Source organism: Ceratocystis lukuohia, assembly GCF_044167205.1.
Source record: "Ceratocystis lukuohia strain C4212 chromosome Unknown Supercontig5_pilon, whole genome shotgun sequence".
Classification (NCBI taxonomy): domain Eukaryota; kingdom Fungi; phylum Ascomycota; class Sordariomycetes; order Microascales; family Ceratocystidaceae; genus Ceratocystis; species Ceratocystis lukuohia.
Genome location: NW_027263524.1, coordinates 340,015 through 359,841, shown reverse-complemented (window position 1 = coordinate 359,841; position 19,827 = coordinate 340,015). Strand labels below are relative to the sequence as shown.

Here is a 19,827-nt window from a genome sequence, read left to right as displayed (position 1 = left end):
CACCTGACGGTAAATCTGCGATTGACGTTCAATTTACCATTCGGTAAAACAATACAAGTCTCGAATTTGACATCCAGGCAGTCTATTGGTACATGTAACTCTTCAAGATGGAGGACATCCTAGCACATTCCATACCAATGGACCGAATCGAGCAACTTCCACACTCACAGCAGAAGCTACTTGTCAGCATTATTATGTTCGTTGTGAATATGCTTGGGAGTGGCGATAGCAAAATTGATCAATCCCCGTGCATGTCTTTGCCAAATCGATACGGAGCAAGAAAGATGTTGAAATCCCGAAAACTAACAACAAAGCTAGAACTTCATGCTCCTAGTAAGAGGCAACAAAAGAAGTATGACAGGTGACGATGGACTTGGCGACTGGGAGAATATCGCCTACAAAAATTACTGAGATCGGTACCTATACGGAAAGTGCGAAAAGGCTTCAACACTAAAGAGTCAACACGTGATTGTGTGGTATTTCAGTCTAGGCCCTAATACCAAATCGAGAACCAGCAGCTCCAGTTATATCTTCAGTAACTGCCTGATGTTGACAAGAGTTACGTGGTCTTCAGTGTATACTTGTTTAGAACCTGGCCTTCTCCCACGCTTCAGATCTTGTTTCAAACTGAACTTTCTCTTCCTTTCCCGATAACCTCGCCTAATGGTAAATCTGTGATCGACTTTCAATTTACCATTTGATTCAACAATCCAAGTCCCAATTTTCACATTCCAGCAGTCTATCAATACATTTAATTCTTCAAGATGGAAGACATCCCAGCACATTCTATTCCAATGCACCAAATCGAAAAACTCCCACACTCACAGCAGAAGCTACTTGTCAGCATTATTATGTTGGTATTGGGGTTCTTTCAGAGTCGCGGCGGAGTCAACATTGTCCTGCGTTTTGAAAGAGCTATGCAGCGTTGTCAAGATAGCCTCGAGCAGAGGTGGCCGATGTTTATCAATCATATTTTGGAACGGGAAAGTTTATGGGAGAGGTGGAAAGATATAGGCAATGTCGAACCATTTGGAATAGCCATCGCCATGACAGCCAATTGGGATGTCATCCATGCGCTTCCAATTGATAGCCTTTTCGAAAGGTTTGTGTGCACTTTCGACATGTGCAGAATGTGTGAGTTCTTAGCATTGAAAGCTTTTTTTTGAAAGGTCATAACAATACTGACGTCTTGGATTGCAGGGTTTTGTAAATCTGTTGGTTCTGCACAGTCTCTGTCTCTTACTACTCCAGCCACCCCACGTGCAACCAGATCAGGTTACCAGACAACAATCAAGAATGTAAGAATAAGTGATACTCGACTTGCTCTTTTTGCCATGAATACCAAAAATTTGTACAGTTGCTGACATCTTCTCATCAGATTCGCCAACGTGACGGAGAGACATGTCTTGTGTCTGGGCTTCAGGAACCGGTCCAAGTGTGCCACATTGTCCCCTCATCAATCAATGGTCAAAAGCTTGCTACATTCAAGGAGTTTGTTAGAGGCTTTTGCCCTGACTTGCTACCTCGAGTTCAGCAGCTTTTCCCTGGCACTGACACTGATATCGCCGAAAACCTGATGTGCCTCACTCCAACACTCCATGCGTTTTGGGGAGCTGGGTTGTTTGCTTTGGAGCCGGTGTCATCTTCTTCTGACTTCGCTACGGTTCGATTTTGGTGGATGCACGACTTGCTCCGTCAAATTTCGGTCAACTTGCCTCGTCCCAGTCCAACCCATCGACGATTCTACTACTCTCACAATGGCCTGCAAATATTGACAGGCGACATTTTGAAGTTTAGATCACGTGGACGCATCCCAGCCCCGGATTTTACTCTACTCAAGGTCCAGTACTTGATGCAGATCATGGGGGTACTATGCGGGGCTGCTGAGCCAGATGAGGACGAACTGGAAGAGGAAGATGGTGATGTTGATGCTCTGCAGACAGGGTGTCATGACTTGGCAATGCAAGAGGGTGTTTAGAAATCATCCTCTACAGAAGGTCGAGCCCTGGGTAAGCAGGAACATATAGTGCCTAACATGGTTGTAACTAGGGTACATGACGACGAGGACCAAGACAAAAACAGCAAGAGGAAGGTGTCCAGGGCCTTGCGTTATCTTTCGCTTAGGGGCAAGCCATCATTTCTCCAACGCGGATGAAGTACGTTTCTTTCTGTCTCTTTTTGGCCTGCTCATACTTGTCTCGTGTAGTTTTTGTTATCTTCAATCATTGGAACCTTCTTCGTCTTTGAATACTACTGCAGCTGTCTTGTGATCTCTTGACAATACCATTTACTGTGCACCTTGATTTACAGTCACCAACGTGAAAATAGGGCATTGGCAATTTTCAATCCCATGAACAGAAATTACGTCCCACTGGCCCGGACTGTATAACCAAATGTACAATCACTGATTAGCAGCCATCAAGATGCAAGAATCACTAACATTTGATTAATTTGGATGGAAAGAAAGTCAAAGCAGTTACAATTATGTTTTCAAAAACATGGCCTGCCAGTCTTTCTCATGAAATCACTAGTCCATCTACAAACCTGCCATTTACGAAGTGGTATGTCAGCCTTTGCCGACGGTGATGATGTCACATCATATTTTAGTATTCATGACGTCTGTCTTGGCGTTAAAATCTGACGATATCTACCATCTCGTCAGCATTCTAGTTCGTTTGGATACCCAATTTTCATCAGTCGAGTCCTGCGCTATTAACAACTCATGACGTCAGCCCATCATGATATGATCGGCTTACGATGAAAAAGCAATAGCTGGAATGCAAATTTAATGCAGGCCAATGCAAATAAACATGGATATTCTGACTGGGAAGATGTAGTACTTGTGCATCCTGTTCCACAAATGCACAGGATAACTGTATGAATGTTTAATGAAATGTTGTGTTGCGCAGAACTAGAGAGTGTGTGATATTTCTCCAGGAACATAGGTCACTTACTGCATTGCCATAGTGCTGGGCCTATACTCAAAGACAAGAGGCACTTCCATCGATAATCTGATGACGAATATTTGGAGTCTTATGATATGAGTCACAATCTGTGTACGTACTTGTGAGTGATGATAGGATTAAAGATTAAAAGGAGAGCATCAATCAAGACCTGCAAAAGTACCCATACTCAGACTGCCATGTAAATAGATGGTGAAAAGTCATCCTGCACTTTTGTAAGATGCCAATGTCATCGCCAATGGCACATTACAGACCCCACATGGTTTAGTCTTTATTTGGCAACTACTAGTTTCCGTCTGTCCTCATGGTTTTGCATGCAATATTTAACCTTATTAATCAACATTATTGATCTTCCTGACTCCTATTCTTCACATATCCTTCCATGTTCATCCCTCTCTTGCTATTTCGATCATCTCACTTCACAGTAAACCTGGGATGGAATTTCAATTAACTGTATTTACTGTCAAGTACAACAGTCCAGGGGTCAACATCTAAGTTTCCAAACTCCATCAATACATACGGTTTTCAAAATGGAGGATATCCCAGAGCTTTCTGTTGCCGTGCAAATCATCGAACAACTCCCAGACACACACCGGAAGCTCATTATTAGCATTATCATGTTGGTTGTGAGCTTGATTGGGAGTGGCGATGGAGAACGCATTGTCTATGGCTTTCAAGCAGCGATGCAGCGATACCACAATAACCGCGTCCAGAGCTGGCCAAAATTCATCAATCACATTGCGGAAAGAGGATCAATATGGATGAAGTGGGAGCGGATGATGCCTGTTGAACCGTTTGGAATCGCCATCGCCATGACAGCGAATTGGGATGTCATCCATGGGCTTCCATTAGAACAGCTTGTGAAAAGCTTTGAATGCACCTTCGACATGTGCAGAATGTGTAAGCTTTCAACATTCAAACTTTCATATGAAGGGTCATAACAATACTGACGTCTTGGATTGCAGGGTTTTGCAAGCCCCCTGTTGCTTCTGCTGAGCCTGTGTATAGCTCTACTCCGGCCACCCCACGTGCAACAAGATCTGGTTATCAGAGTTTAATCAACGAGGTGAGAAAAAGCGATGTTCTGCGCACTCTGTTTGCCACAACCACCATTGACATGTACAATTGCTAATATCTTCTCATCAGATTCGCCAACGTGACGGACAGATATGTGTTGTGTCTGGGCTTCAGGAACCGGTCGAAGTGTGTCACATTGTCCCCTCGTCTATCAATGGTCAAAAGCTTGCTACATTCAAGGAGTTTGTTGGAGGCTTTTGCCCTGACTTGCTACCTCGAGTTCAGCAGCTTTTCCCTGGCACTGACACTGATATCGCCGAAAACCTGATGTGCCTCACCCCAACACTCCATGCGTTTTGGGGAGCTGGGTTGTTCGCTTTGGAGCCAGTGTCATCTTCTTCTGACTTCGTTACCGTTCGATTTTGGTGGATGTACGACTTGCTTCGTCAAATTTCAGTCAGATTGCCTCGTCTGGGTCCAGCCTATCGCCGATTCTACTACTCTCACAATGGCCTGGAAATATTGACAGGCGACATTTTGGAGTTTAGATCGCATCAAGGCACCCCAGCCCCGGATTTTACTCTACTTAGGGTCCAGTATTTAATGCAGGTCATGGGGGTACTATGCGGGGCTGCTGAGCCAGATGACGACGAACAGGAAGAAGACGATGTTGATTTTGATGCTCTCCAGGAAGGATATGGAGCCTTGACAGTGCAATAGGATATTTAGAAATCATCTTCTTCTGAAAATCAGACTCTAGCCAAGCACCAACAGGGCATGCCCAACATATCTGTCACTCATATATGTCATAGGGAGGATGATATAAAATGGAAGAGTACTCTGTTCAAAGTATTCCGATATCTATTGCTCAGCAGGAAGCCATTGTTTCTACAACATGAATGAAATGTGCCAATATTTTATAGAATTCCTATTAGCACCTATAAGTTTCAAGACCCTTGAACTTGAACTTGAATATATTTAACGTCTACGGGAATCACAGAGATCAAACGACGCCGGACTGGTTACCGGACAGAAATTAACCCTCTGCAAGGTTCACTATAGAGTTTTGGCGAGCGAAGCGCAATTGCTCCCAAGTTACCTTGTTGCTCGTTTCCACTCTACCGTGGTTAAAGTACAAAAGGCAAAAAAAAAAAAAAAAAAAAAAGAAGAAAACAAAGAAAGGAAGGAAAGAACGAAAACAAAATCAAACACCAATCATCCAACAGAGAAACAAAACAGTGAACAACGCGTAGAAAGAATGCAAAAGAAAAGTAGCAAAGAAAAACAGACTCGTACCTCCACCCTCCCTCTCCCGGCAGATCACCTTCTCCCACACCGTCCTCTCTCACGTCCCAATGCGGAACACCCTCCACTTAGGGTCTAGTTTCCCTGCCAGATATCTGCAGCTCTTGTCTCCTGTGAGGAGCTTTCGTACAAATCTCATGGACAGGTTCTTCTCATTGCCTAGACATTCCCATGGGTGGGTAAAGGTCTTGGCCTGATCGCACCCTGTGACTGGGCAGTGTAATTCTGCGTTCCTGTGGTTGAGCCGCACGTGATACTCTTTGAAGTCGCCGTGTCCGGAGCGCGCTGCCAGGATCCGGGCGACTGTGCCTCTGTGTAGCCCCTTCATCCAGCCGATGTCGTATGGTCTCGGCCAGTTCAGCGCTCCGCCGAGGTGCTTGATCTTTGGGCAGTTTTCTTTCATCCAGTTTCGGAAGTCGGCTTTAAAGGCTTCATTCCTCCACCTTCTTGCTGCCGTTAGTGACATTGTGGCCTTTGGGACCAGAAGGTCTTCGCTCTTGCAACCCGCTTTGGCCAGCTGGTCGACTGCTTCATTGCCCGGGACTTCGCAGTGTCCTGGGACCCAGTGCACCTTGCCCACCGGCTTATCCAGGGCCAGGTTGTCTGATCCGCCTTGCCATCTTGCGAGGGTGCGGCGGATCTCGTCTATCGCAAGCTGCGAAGTGCCCGGTTTTTGCATCCTCCGGCCAATCCGCTTTACCACTCCCAAATTGTCGACACATAGGTTCAGGCCTTCTGCTTGTGAGGGGGCGACTTCAGCGGCCGCTCTGACTGCCTTTAGGGCAGCAATCGCTTCCGCATCCGCCACTTCTCTGTATCTGCCGCATGAGCCCTTGCCCTGTGCGAGTATTTTGCCCCGGAAGTAGACAGCCCAGCCTGCTCCAGTGTCTCCATCACTGTTACGTGAGCCGTCTGAGTAGGCCCAGATCGTCTCTTGTGACTCCTTGCTGAGCAGGTCCAGGTGAGCCTCGGCTGCCTCTTCTTTGCTCAGTTTCTCTGCCAGCGACTCGGCTGGACCTTCCTGTTCTGGCCGGAGTTTCGTCGAGTCCCTGATCGGGTGTGGTAACAGGGCCTTTGCCTCATCGATGCTCCCGTCAATCGTCGTCCAGTACAGAGGGTGGTCTGCATTGCATGTTGAAGCCCGTATCCCTCCTGTCCGCAGCATGTCCTGGCAAATGATTGCCATGTTCGGGAAAGCTGCGAATCTGTAGAGGCACTTCTTGCTTGTCGTTTTGAAGACAGGTACAGCGGCTCGCAAGCCTTCTCTGAGAACCTTCTCCAAAATGCCCATGCTGGTCTTGCTGGCTCTGGGGAACCAGGTGGTGGCCGCATACGTCATCTGTGGTAGCATGCATGCTCTCACTGCCTGCATTACTGAATTCGGGGTGCACCGCTGTGGACTCTACTGATGCGGCGCAGCACGTTTGCTGTCTTGCGTGCCTTGGTCGCCAATTCTTGGCACTGTGTTTTGAAGTTGAGGCTGGTGTCCCAAATGACGCCGAGCCACTTCATTTTCTGCATTGGACTCAGCGTTGTCCCGTTTGGGAGTCGAAGTCCTGTGTTCATGCTCGGGAGTTTGCGGCCGGTGTACAGGTGCATGACTCCTGTCTTACTCCAGTCGATCCTCAGCTCATTTTCCCTACACCACTCCACCGCGTGTGTCATGTAGGTTTGCAGCGTGATAATGTTGGTCTGGACTGATGGCGACGAAACATATATCAGACCATCATCTGCGTATCCCAGGCTGGGTAGCTTCTTGAAGAGTTCCGCCATGTACAGCATGTACAGTATGGGGGAGACTGGAGATCCTTGTGGCAGACTGCCTCCCACTTCTCTCTCCACTGGGAGCCCTCCTTCGACCGAGAGGCTGACACGCCTATCCGTCAGGAAAGAACCTACCCATTTGCACAGAGACTCTGGCCATCGCTGCTCTCTCAGACGTGTCACCAGCCTGTTTTTCCTAACCGCATCAAAAGCTCCTTCTATGTCGAAGGTGACAACTGATGTGATCTTTCGTATTTTCGATTCGCCGATGACAACATCCGCCAATTTCCATGTGAGGTCCGTAGCGGCCCTCCTCGGGACTGCTGAGGCATAGTTCTGTGGGATGATGTTCAGCTCCACTGCTTGCGCAGCAAGTCTTCTGGCTACCATCCTTTCCAGGCTCTTCCCCAAGGTTGACAGGAGTGAGATCAGCCTGTAGCTTCTCGGGTGCGACTTGTCCGGTTTCTGCTTCGGGATAACCACCAAAGTTGCCGATTTAAAAATCTTGGGGTGGTATCCTAGCTCCATACATAAGCCGAACAGTTTTGTTATTGGCTCAGCGAGGGAAGGCCATGCTGTCTTCCAGGCTGTGTTTGGGATGCCATCTTCTCCCAGTACAGTGTTCCCAGCGTGGAAGACCGCTTCCCTGACTTCTTCCCGGGTAGGGCAATCCCAGTGCCGCGCCCTTGGGTTCGCTTCCTCGGTGCCTTGCACTCCGTTCTCAGCTGGCTGAGTATGTGTGTCCAAGAGCGCCTCTGCCTTTCCCTGTGGCGAGTGGATTGGGCTGCCCTGGTACATGATTGGCGGGAGCCCGTTGTCCGTCTTCGGCGCCTTCAGGCAGTTGACAAGTCTGAACACGTCCTTTGCCTCTGTCAGGTCCTCTACCATCCTCCTCCACTGGTCCCTCTTCGCAATGCGAATGGCTGCTTGGAAGAGTCGTCTCTTCGCTTTGTATACCTCAAAGCTCGCATCTGAGTAGCCGTCCTCTCTCGTCCTCCCCCAGGCCACTCTCATCTCCCTGACAGTTTCCGCGCATTGTTGGGTCCACCATCTTTTCCCCGTCCCTTTACCCAGGGCTCTGGGTGCCGTTCGGTTGAGTGCTCTCGTCATCATCCTGGTCAGGTCGACTGCGAGACTCTCGATTTCTTTCTCTCCGGTGGGTTCCCTCCCCCCCAGCATGGCGGCTTCCCTTGAGCATGCCTTCTTGAAAGCTTCCGCGTCCAGTCTGGTCATGTTGTATCGGGTAGCCCTGACAATGTCGTCCACTTTCACATTTTCGACTGTCGTTGCTAGTGGGAGGTGGTCGCTCCCGCAGTTGAGATCCTTCAGTACTCTGGTGGTGCAGTTGCTCTGGCCAAGGAGTAAGTCCGAGGCAAAGGCCAGATCAATTACCGAGGGAGACGTCTTCTTCGAGAAGCAGGTGTTGTCATCTGTCTCGTTGAGCAAAACCACTGCTTCCTGTTCCATCCAATCATGGATCTGGTTGCAGTCGCTTGAGTCTTCCTTCTTGCTGTCCCACAGCTGTGAGTGCATATTCAGGTCTCCGCAGAGTAGCATTTTCTTGCCCCTGAGCGCTTCCTGTGTCTTCTTCAACGCTATCCCCCTTTCTGGGTCTCCTGGGTTTGCGTTGTACACATTTGCGATGTGTAGCCCCTGCCCTGCAAGTTCCACCACCATCGCGTCCTGGTGTCCGCCTCCACCGATAGGGACTATCGTGGCTGCTATTGTCTTCTTGGTGTAGGTCAGAGCCCTTGGGTCTTCGCTCCTTCCTTGAGGGATCATGAGCTTGTACCTTGGGTCTCTGACCGATGTCTGTTCTCCTGGGGGACCTGTTATGTATGGTTCCTGTATGCATACCACGTCTACCCCTCTTCTTCCAGCCTCTTCTATCAGGGTCTGTTGGTTTTTCTGTCCTTTGTGTGCATTGAACTGCCAAACCTCCAGCTTCCTCCTAGAGTGTCTTTTGTCTATATTCATAGATTAGACTTTGGTCTGGTTTTCCTTCCTCACCTTCTTTCGCGAGGATTTCCTCAGTGCTGGGAGGGCAGTGGGAGCTCTGAAGGAGAAGTCACATCTGGCTTTCCCCGCGGTTTTCCTCTTGTCGCCTGCACTCGCGACTGGGGCGTCTCCCTCTTCTTCTGACTGGTCCTCCGTTTCAGAGCTCTCAGCCTGGGTTTCGGTGCATTCCATCAGGTCCACCACCTGTGTCTGCGCTGATTGTCCAGCCTTTGGGCAGGCCTTCTTCTTCTCTGCGGTGAGCGCCTGTTGCGCCTTCCTGATTGTCCGCCTCTCCTCTGGTGTGGATCCCTTTTTCCGAAGGGGGCACTGTTTGGAGTCTGCTGGGTGTGGGCCGCGGCAGATGAAGCAGACCGATACACATTCGTGCTCTGCCCCGCAGCATTTAGGGTGTCTGCTGCTTTCGTGTTCGCTCGAGCCACAGTGTTTGCACAGCTGTGCTCTAGAGCATTTTTCGGCCAGGAGGCGGGTCGGAATGAGCCTCGAGCCCATCCTCAGTTGCCTCGGGACCTTTGTGCCAGCTGCCGGGATTTTGACGATGAAAGTCTTCTCATTACCCCTGGACTTCGAGGTCATGTAGACCGGGGTTACTCGAGTTGCTTGCGCGAAGCACTCGCCAATGATCTCTTCGCTGACTTCCACTGCCCGGCCGCCTCCATTCAGGTAGCGTTCGATCGGGCCAATCAGGTAGGCGTCTGTGTTGACTGCCTGCACTACCTCGGTGCCTGGTCCGATGTAGTTCTTTATCTTGTCGCTCTTCTCTAGCAGAGTAGAGCGACCGTCCTTGTTTGCCAGTAGTGCGAATCCACTCTTGGTCTTCTGCACGTCCTTCAGGGCTTTCTTCAGCTCAGGGTCTAGTTCCCTCAGACTGGCTGACATCAGAACGCTTTCGCAGTCGCGCATCATATTGTCTGCGCTAACTCTTACCAGGACTCTGTTGTCCTGGCGGGCCGCTGGCTGTGAGTAGCGCCCAGTGGGGGCGTTCGCGCCTGCCTTGCGGTGTGTGACAGTCTGCCATTCACCGCCCTGATTGGCGGCCTCGTGGGACTTGGTTTTTCTAGCCGCATCCTGGGTGTCTGCTGGCCTCATTGCTGGTTTCTTCACCATGTCCGCGAAGGATGGGGCCTTCTTGGTTGCGGCGCTTGGCAGTTTCTCTACTGTTCTGCCCTGTCTTTCATGGGCATTCTTTGCGGGCTCGCCCGCGGGCCGGTTTTGCCAGCCTCCCTCACGTCCCGTCAGGACGTAGTCCATAGCCTCCTCTGCTCTCGAGAGGATCATTCTTTTGACGACTTGTGCCGTCTCCTTATCTTCGTCACGCTCGCATTGCGCTTCGAAACTCTCCATTAGGGGTATAATCAGCCTTGCGACTGTATCCCTGCGCTTCTCGAAAGCGCGGTCTCGCGCTTCGAGACTCTTCAGCAGACTGGACATCGTTTGTCCGCTGCTCTGGTCTCCGTCGTTGTCGCCTTTCGGCCGTTCGTGTGTGTTTTGTGTGTGTTTGGTACACTACTTTGCTGAGTTTCTCAAGGGTTGCTTAGGGTTAACCCCTCTTCCTGTTGTTGGTTTCAAGACCCACTAACCAAGTAATCCAAGCAACCACATCACCATATTGAGGACAATTCAGCCAATCATACAGTCGGACCAGCCCCATTTTACAATATTCCTTACCATAGAATTGATCTTAATCTTTGAATCTGTGAGAATATGGGTCCAGTAATTCCAAATATGTTTTCTTACAGATCTACCTTCTCCTCATTCCCAAGTTTCGTTACCCCTATCCTTATATGGAGACCTTCCCGATAATGGGTTGGTTCTTATCGGTTCATCCGGACTTCAGCCGGAGTCTTCCTTCTGGCAGGTCCGCTTCTAACCAGCTTATTGGCCAGATCCCTACGGAATTAGTTGATTTATTAACGGTGTTGCGTGGCGCACTATACTTGTTAAGTGGCGTCCCACATCACGCCCCACCTTTTCATATCTCTTGTGGCTGAATATCCATGATAGGGTTGACCGCAGTTGTCACCCTACAACTATTGACCGCAGTAAACAGAACGCTATAATCACCCACGTAGATGCATATGGATACGGTAGACTCATATGAATAGCAATCATAAAATGTATGTCGATTCTTCTGCTTCTTAATGCTTGACAAAGGAGGATGGAAACTCAGTGACAGACTTCCGACGCTGACGCTTCGTAAGTATCTTCGAGTGGGGTCAGGGTCAAACTGTCATGTGACGCTGGACCCACAACCCATACCCCTCATGAATCCTTATGAGCACTATATCAAAGCAATGAAGTCCAAGGACGTGGTGTAGAAGTAACACCTTTAATAAATCAACTGATTCAAACATTAAGATCTATTCTACAAAAGGTGGTACCTCTACGCTACGTCCTTGGAATTCATTCCCTTTATATAGTGCTCATGAGGACAATACAAAAGGGATAAAGTCCAAGGACGTAGTGTAGAAGTAATACCTTCAATAAATCAACTGATTCAAACATTATTATCTATTCTACAGGTTATTAGCCTGCGTTTCCCCGAACAAACGCGAGAAATATCGATCTTACCAACGCAGGCGATGCTTAGCAGATCCCCCTCACGAGTCATTTCACAAGGACAAATCCCGACACAGACCCCTATTTCGGCGCCCTCTGTAGTACCATCATCATCATCGTCAGATTGCTCTAGCCGTTCAGAAGTTGACAGCATGGAAAAGCAAACAGACATCCCAACAAGCGATGCGTCTGAGATATCGCAGCTCCGCGAGGAGCTAAACAGACTCAAACTAAAATTCGAACACACTCCAGCCACCCAGGCTGATGACCAATTATCCAGAGAAGCCAGTCGCCAAAGGGCGAAAGGAGTAACGATAGCAAAACTCGGTGAGCTTCACTGGTCCTTCACCGTCCCGTCACATGCAGTTCTCTCTTCTGCTACCAATTGGGCCGCATGGTTCAAGAACGTACAGTACGCGCTAAGAGAATTGTGTTTAGAGATTGAGGATCTCAAGTATCTCGATTCAGCAACCCACACCCGGTTGTTAAGACAAATGCACATGGCTTTATCCACCAAACTCCAGAATAAAGGCCTGGACTGCGAGGACTTCGAGGAATCCATCGATATCCTACGGGCCGCCACCATCGGCTCCAGACAGCATTCTGAAGACGACTACGCTGAGAGGTTGAGGGAGTTCGACTTCCTTCCTGGAGAATCCCTGTCCAAAATGGTCGACAGGTACGAGAACCTAGCCGACGAGGCTACATCCCTGGGGGTGAAACTGGACGAGAAGTACAAGGTTACCAACCTGCGGGTAGTCATTTCGGCGAAATTTCCCGATCTCTACCTTCATCTCATTGTGCACAAGTCTTGGTCTGTTTTCCTCGAGACAGTTCACATGGTGACTAAGTTCCCGAAATACAAGAAAGCACCCATCCCCAGACAAAACAGGGAACAGCGTACCTCTGCCACTGCTGGACGAAGAGGGGGATCGTGCTACAACTGCGACGAGTCAGGTCATCACTCCAATCAATGTTCTAAACCGCGCGACGCTGCCAAGATCAATGCCAAAATCAATGTCAAGATCAGCTCCAAAAGAGCGCTCGGTCGGCAGCAGAATCAAGGCAAGAACACTAACTCCAGCGTTCACGCTCTGGATGATGAGAACGACGAAGGCATTGGTATGTTCACCACCCCAAAACGACACATCCATTACATCACCGCTGAGTGTTTAGCAATTGACGATGCCAGCCCAAATACTAACTCTATTGACAATAGATGCTTGACATGGATTGCCGACACTAGGGCAACCACGCATGCCATCTGTCATGAGGGGGACTTTGTTGAGGGTAGCGTAGTCAAATGCAATACTCAAGTAATGACTGGAAACGGATCAACTGTAGCGTACAAGAAAGGTGTCGTGATCATGCATATGCCTGAGTCCAATTTGAAGGTCACACTGTCTACACTTTCTAGTTTTTCTGACCCTTCAACGCCCAAGCAGGCTTTGGCAATGAGCGACAAGTGGCGAGATGCCACGGACAAGGAAATAGAGACGATGCTATCGTACAATGTTTTCGAGTTCACCGACAAGCCAGTTGACAAGAAACTCATTAGGCTGAGATGGGTATTCCGTATCAAAACACATGGTCGCTACAAGGCACGACTCGTGGCAAGAGGCGATATGCAACGTGAAGGTTTCGACTACGGCCAAACATTTGCATCAACATCCCACTCAGATTCCTGGAGGATTCTCATGGCAACCGCTGTCATGAAGGGCCGAGTCCTCAGGCAATTTGATATCAAAGCCGCATACCTTCACGGGATCATACAAGAGGACGCCTACGTCTCTGTGCCAAAGGAACTGGAAGACTATTTCCAACGGAATCCACACATCAGCGATCACCTTGGCTACAAAACAGGTATGGTCATAAAGCTCAAACGAACGCTATATGGGCTTGAGCAAAGTGGCCATGAGTGGCAAAAGGTCATGAAACAATACCTTATGTACACGGGTTTCAAACAGGTACCCTGCGATCTAGCAGCATATCGGAATGAAAGCCTAGACATCACAGTATGCACCCACATAGATGACCTTCTCTACGATGGACCCAATGAGGAAGCTGTAAAACGCTTTGAAAGAAAGTTGATGGACAGATTCCATGGCGAACTGACAGAAACCCCAAAATGGCTTCTGGGTGTCACGTTAGGCTTCAACCCCAATTCTATCGAGCTTGACCAGATAATACTCATCGACAGCATTTTGGAAGAAGCAGGCATGAACCAATGCCAGCCAAGCCAAACCCCGGCTCCGCTACCGCCATCAAACCCGTGGCAGGACACACTAATAGATCACCGCTTCAGAAGACTTGTTGGGCGTCTTATGTATGTGCGTGTCATGACAAGACCCGACATTCACCAGCGCTGAGCAGACTGGTGTCAGCATTCAACAATCCAAGAATCTCGCACGACGGAATGCTCACGCACTTACTAAGATACATGAACACCATCAAGTCCTTGAAGATAACCTACACAGCTCCACAGAAACATGTCACCGGTCCCATAAAGGCCTACATGTACTGAGACTCGACTTGGGTTGACGGTCCCGACGCCAGATCTACTACAGGGTTTGTCATATACTTAGCTGGAGGTCCTGTCATGTGGGTTTTACGATAGCAAAACGTCGTTGCACGAAGCACGCTTGAAGCCGAGCTCATTGCTATGTCAGACGCTATGGCAGCAGCAATGTTCATGAAATCATTCGCAACTCAAACAGGACACGACATTGAGATCACAGGCTTCGCAGACAACAAGGGATCCCTTACCACAGCGAACCGGACGGACGCTACATCGCGGGCCACAAGGCATATTAGGGCCGACCACTTCTATATCCGAGAAAAGGTTGCTGATGGATCTGTTGCCCTCGAGCTCGTGGACACCAGGCACCAAATAGCAGACGCCCTAACTAAGCCACTGTCGGCCCCCCTCACCAAAAAGTACAACAAGGTGCTCTCCGGTGGCTTGGATCCTGACAAACCTCCACATGAGTCGATCGTGATCGAGTGAACCTCTACCTACGGCAGAAGGGGGGGTGTTGCGTGGCGCACGATACAGGTTAAGTCAAAAGACTTCCCTCCTTCAACTCCAGGAAAAAGGAGGTAACCCTAAGCAGCCCTTATTCTTACTCTACAACAAAGAAACCAACGACTACAAAAGACACTGAAGACATGGAGTGCGAGGGCGCACCAGACGGCGCCAGCATGGCGCGCACTGCCGAGGACCAGGTCGATGTCACCATGATGGAGATCATTGATCTGGCGATGACAAAGGAAACTGGGCAGACGGAAGCCGAAGGAGAGGAGGAATCCTCGACGGAAGCAAGGCAACCCGGCAACCAAGAGCCGATGAAAGGAAAACAAAGCGGCAGGACCACCGAACGCGAGCGCAACCTCTCCCTGGCCCACAAGTACATTGCAGCCCAAAGGAAACAGGCGGAACTGCAAGCAAACGCACTCCTCTGGATGGCCGAAAGAATCCCGGAAATATGCAACCAAGCCATAGCAATGGCAAAAGGGGATTCAGTAGTGAAAATGCTGGCCAGCAGCGTATCCGCCGTCTTTAGAACGGCGGTCAGCAACGCACAGCAGGGAGCCCCGCCCACAGGCAACGCAGGAAGCAAAGTGACCAAGGAAAGAGGTCATGAAGCGGAACAAAGCAAGCCAAAGGGCAAATTGTCTTACGCTTCGGTAGCCAAACAAGCTAATGGAAGAGCCAGTGCACCCGTAACACTGAAGGAAAAAACGGGACCCAAATCCCCCAAGAAGGTCGAAAAGAAAGTGCGGGTTTTCGTCCGGGGACCCGTGACAACCAAGGAGGAGACCATAAGCACGGAGCTGGCAAAGATCTTCGGGGGAACGCCCAAAGAGTTCGCAGTCAAGAAAGTGAACTCGGGCTGGGCGTTCTACACGGAACAAGGCAAGGCAACCGAAAGAAATATGGAAAGAGCGAAGGAAGCCTACGGTGCAAAGGTCTGCGAAATAGACAACAAGTGGACCCATGCACGAATAACCGGCCTGGGCGACTTCTACGTGCTCAGCGACAAGGGCCCTATGCCCACAAAGAATGAGGAATGGTTCACCGGACAAATTGCACGACAAACCGGTGGACAAGTCAAGGCCATCAAGTGGCAGATTGAGGCGGAGAAGTACAAGGACGCCACCCTCCGCGTCGCCATCGACCTGCCGGAAGGCAAGACACTCCCCTCGGCCATGAAATTCGAGGGAAGCAGCGCTGCGGCACAAGTCAAAAGGTGCAGGATCCCGTCCCTACCTTTATGCCGCACCTGCTGGGAAGCGCACCCCACCACAGGCTGCAAAGCACCTCCGAGATGCAGGCTCTGCGGGAGCCGAACCCATCGGGAAAAAGAGCACTCGGCCCACCCGGACCTGTGCCCTATCCGTATAAAAACAACGCAGGGGACACTTCAACTGATAGGGGCATACAGCGCACCAGAAAGCCGAAACTGCATCAGGCCGGGCGAGGGCCTACAGGAGCTCATGCGAACAGAGAAAGAAAACGCATGGATAGCGATAGGGGCTACACCAGCAAAGAAATCAATGAGATGGTTGGGACTTGACATCGACACCAACCTGCTGTTCAAGGGGCACATAGAAAGAACGACAGCAAACATCAACTGAGTAGTCAACAGCTTGAGGCCTCAGGGCAGCCCTGCCCGTGTACTGCACAACACCAAAAGAGTGCCTCTAGCCAGGTAAACAAAGATATTACCATTGCATGACTCCCATGGCCATCTGGAATGATTAAACTGGAATCGGTGTCGCTGTTGGGCTTGGTTTGAGGCAAATGGACTGTTTCAAGCCATTGAACTCCAATGTGGTCATGAGTCCACCCATCTGGTGAAGTTATGTAATGCCAGCCTGCCATCTTCTTGTATCAAGACACGGGTGTTTCTGGAGTTCTTTACCTTTGGATATTATGCCAGGAGTCAAGACAGGACCATGGTAGAGCCAGCCCTGTCTAATAAGAATGGTTTCCAACGCTGTTGGAGGCTTTTGTCGGAATATCAACGTACCATGCTACAGAGAAAAACACGTGAGTGTGAACGTAAATATAGATCACTCATGGTCGAAGTCCTTGGTATACAACGAAGAGGAAGAGTTGCATTGATATAAGGGATTTCATGACAATTTACAAGATACAAAGTTATTAGTTTTCATTCCATGAGGGCCAAAGTACATTTTCACATGCAGTAGTTGTCATCACCACGGCTGAAGTGGGAAAAAGAATGAGAAACTTGCGCAGGATGAAAGCATGTAACGCGCGATAGAGATATGGAGGATATTGAGGTAGAGAATAACGAATGCAGTTCATCCTTGTTTTAGAAACAATGAATTTCACCTAAGCGAAAGATATCGGAATGTGTTGGACACCTTTCTCTTGCCTGTTTTCCTTCATCCTCATCATCATATACACGAGCAGCAAACATATTGGACCATCTGTTGCTGCTTACCCAAGACTTGACCTTCAGTGGAGAATAATTTTTGAACATCCTCTTACAATGTCAAGGTACTAGACTCTGTCTGCAGAGCATCAACATCACCATCATCCACTTCCTGTTCGTCGTCATCTGGCTCGGCAGCCCCGCATAGTACCCCCATGATCTGCATCAAGTACTGGACCTTGAGTAGAGTAAAATCCGGGGCTGGGATGCGTCCACGTGATCTAAACTCCAAAATGTCGCCTGTCAATATTTGCAGGCCATTGTGAGAGTAGTAGAATCGGCGAAGGGCTGGACCCAGACGAGGCAAGTTGACTGAAATTTGACGGAGCAAGTCGTGCATCCACCAAAATCGAACCGTAACAAAGTCAGAAGAAGATGACACTGGCTCCAAAGCAAACAACCCAGCTCCCCAAAACGCATGGAGTGTTGGAGTGAGGCACATCAGGTTTTCGGCGATATCAGTGTCAGTGCCAGGGAAAAGCTGCTGAACTCGAGGTAGCAAGTCAGGGCAAAAGCCTCTAACAAACTCCTTGAATGTAGCAAGCTTTTGACCAATGATTGACGAGGGGACAATGTGGCACACTTCGACCGGTTCCTGAAGCCTAGACACAAGACATATCTCTCCGTCACGTTGGCGAATCTGATGAGAAGATGTAAGCAACTGTACAAACTTTTGGTATTCATGGCAAAAAGAGCAAGTCGAGTATTGCTTATTCTTACATTCTTGATTGTTGTCTGGTAACCTGATCTGGTTGCACGTGGGGTGGCTGGAGTAGTAAGAGATGCAAACTGAGCAGAACTAACAGGCTTGCAAAACCCTGCAATCCAAGATGTCAGTATTGTTATGACCCTTCATATGAATATTTGAATGTCGAAAGCTTACACATTCTGCACATGTCGAAGGTGCATTCAAAGCTTTTCACAAGCCGTTCCAATGGAAGCCCATGGATGACATCCCAATTGGCTGTCATGGCGATGGCTATTCCAAATGGTTCAACAGGCATCATCCGCTCCCACTGCTTCCATATTGATCCTCTTTCCGCAATGCGATCGATGAATTTTGGCCAGCTCTGGACACAGTTATTGTGGTATCGCTGCATCGCTGCTTGAAAGCCATAGACAATGTTTTCTCCATCGCCACTCCCAAGCAAGCTCGCGACCAACATAACAATGCTAATAATGAGCTTCCGGTGTGCGTCTGAGAGTTGTTCGATGATGTGCACAGCAACAGAAAGCTCTGGGATGTCCTCCATTTTGAAAACCGTGTGTATTGGTGAAGTTTGGAAACGTCGAGATTGAGCCTTGGATTGTTGTACTGAATATTGAATTCAAAGTTGATCTCGTGTTTACAGCGGAGCGATATGATCAGGATAACAAGAAAGAGTTGAATAGGGAAGAGGTTGTGAAGCATAGGAGTCAGCAAGATATAAACACGTATAGATTGGGGAACACGTAACTGCCATCAACGTCAGGCAGTTACTCAAGATATAACTGGAGCAGCTGGTTCTCGATGTGGTATTAGGGCCTAGATTGAAATACCACACAATCACGTGTTGACTCTTTAGTGTTGAAGACTTTTCGCACTTTCCGTATAGGTACCGATGTCAGTGATTTCTGTAGGCGATATTCTCCCAGTCGCCAAGTCCATTGTCACCTGTAATACTTCTTTTGTTACCTCTTACTAGCAGCATGAAGTTCCAGTCCTTCATGACAGCGTTGTTGTTAGTTTTCCGGATTTCAACATCCTTCTTGCTCCGTATGGGTTTGGCAAAGACATGCGCAGGGATTGATCAATTTTGCTATCGCCACTCCCAAGCAAGCTCACAACCAACATAATAATGCTGACAAGTAGCTTCTGCTGTGAGTGTGGGAGTTGCTCGATTCGGTCCATTGGTATGGAATGTGCTGGGATATCCTCCATCTTGAAGAGTGACATGTACCAATAGACTGCCTGGATGTCAAATTTGAGACTTGTATTGTTTTACCGAATGGTAAATTGAACGTCAATCGCAGATTTACTGTCAGGCGAGTCGACCCAGAAACCATGAGAAAGTTGAATATGAAACAAGATCCCAATCGTAAGAGTAGACAAGGTTGTGATCATGCAAAGATTGGAGAACACGTAACTCTTCTCAGGATTGGGTAGTTACTCAAGATATATGCAAAGCTGGTGGGTCTTTATTTGGTCTGATATACAAAAAAGTCACATGTCGACGTTTGAGTTTTGAAGCTTTTTAGCAGTTTCCGGATAGTGACCCAGCAAGTGATTTTATTAGACGATATTCCTCTAGTCACCAAGTCCATGGTGATTGCGATACTTTCACTGGGAGCATGGAATTCCTCTCCTTCATCTTGTTTTCGTTTTTTGTTTTCAAGGTTTCATCATGTTCCTTGCTCAACACGGATTTGGCAAAGGCACGCCTGAGAATTGATCAATTTTGCTGGGGAAACATGACGCACTATCTGGCCATGGCAATTAACAACTTTTTGAAAACTTCACACCATTGCTCTGTGCGTGAAAAAGTACGACAGAATGACACAACTTTCCATAGCCTGGCTCAACATCTTTACAACATTCTTCGCTTGGTCAATGCAACACTTAATCTCAGTTTAAAATTTGTAAATTCAATGATGCGTTGTGATTCTTGCTATCTAGATTCTAAACGGAAAAGGGGTAGGGAAGTACATGACCCTAACAACAACCAGAAGGATCCTTGTGCAGTGTAGAAATTGGTCCTTTT

The 19,827-nt window shown here is 48.7% G+C and overlaps 7 protein-coding genes across 7 annotated transcripts; 4 read left to right on the top strand and 3 right to left on the bottom strand.

Annotated features, from left to right (window-relative positions):
- Positions 1-764: 764 nt before the first annotated feature.
- On the top strand, positions 765-1,978 carry HOO65_050098 (uncharacterized protein; the record flags this gene model as incomplete). The annotated part of the gene is made up of 3 exons (XM_071003426.1): positions 765-1,134; positions 1,252-1,298; positions 1,358-1,978. 3 exons carry the CDS (start codon positions 765-767, stop codon positions 1,976-1,978), a joined length of 1,038 nt encoding a protein of 345 aa, XP_070858157.1.
- A 1,515-nt stretch (positions 1,979-3,493) lies between these two features.
- HOO65_050097 (uncharacterized protein) lies at positions 3,494-4,700 on the top strand (the record flags this gene model as incomplete). Its single annotated transcript, XM_071003431.1, has 3 exons — positions 3,494-3,863; positions 3,929-4,029; positions 4,110-4,700. The coding sequence occupies 3 exons, from the start codon at positions 3,494-3,496 to the stop codon at positions 4,698-4,700; spliced, it is 1,062 nt and encodes a 353-aa protein (XP_070858156.1).
- A 625-nt stretch (positions 4,701-5,325) lies between these two features.
- Positions 5,326-6,624, bottom strand: HOO65_050096 (putative double-stranded RNA/RNA-DNA hybrid binding protein; the record flags this gene model as incomplete). Its single annotated transcript, XM_071000780.1, has 1 exon — positions 5,326-6,624. The coding sequence occupies one exon, from the start codon at positions 6,622-6,624 to the stop codon at positions 5,326-5,328; it is 1,299 nt and encodes a 432-aa protein (XP_070858155.1).
- A 32-nt stretch (positions 6,625-6,656) lies between these two features.
- Positions 6,657-10,496, bottom strand: HOO65_050095 (Endonuclease/Exonuclease/phosphatase family protein; the record flags this gene model as incomplete). The annotated part of the gene is made up of 3 exons (XM_071003111.1): positions 6,657-8,878; positions 8,988-9,000; positions 9,060-10,496. The coding sequence occupies 3 exons, from the start codon at positions 10,494-10,496 to the stop codon at positions 6,657-6,659; spliced, it is 3,672 nt and encodes a 1,223-aa protein (XP_070858154.1).
- Positions 10,497-11,776: 1,280 nt separating this feature from the next.
- Positions 11,777-14,631, top strand: HOO65_050094 (Importin beta-related nuclear transport receptor; the record flags this gene model as incomplete). The annotated part of the gene is made up of 2 exons (XM_071003171.1): positions 11,777-13,954; positions 14,242-14,631. 2 exons carry the CDS (start codon positions 11,777-11,779, stop codon positions 14,629-14,631), a joined length of 2,568 nt encoding a protein of 855 aa, XP_070858153.1.
- A 161-nt stretch (positions 14,632-14,792) lies between these two features.
- Positions 14,793-16,262, top strand: HOO65_050093 (Importin beta-related nuclear transport receptor; the record flags this gene model as incomplete). Its single annotated transcript, XM_071000779.1, has 1 exon — positions 14,793-16,262. The coding sequence occupies one exon, from the start codon at positions 14,793-14,795 to the stop codon at positions 16,260-16,262; it is 1,470 nt and encodes a 489-aa protein (XP_070858152.1).
- An 876-nt stretch (positions 16,263-17,138) lies between these two features.
- Positions 17,139-18,339, bottom strand: HOO65_050092 (uncharacterized protein; the record flags this gene model as incomplete). Its single annotated transcript, XM_071003433.1, has 3 exons — positions 17,139-17,747; positions 17,807-17,904; positions 17,970-18,339. 3 exons carry the CDS (start codon positions 18,337-18,339, stop codon positions 17,139-17,141), a joined length of 1,077 nt encoding a protein of 358 aa, XP_070858151.1.
- Between the last annotated feature and the right edge of the window lie 1,488 nt (positions 18,340-19,827).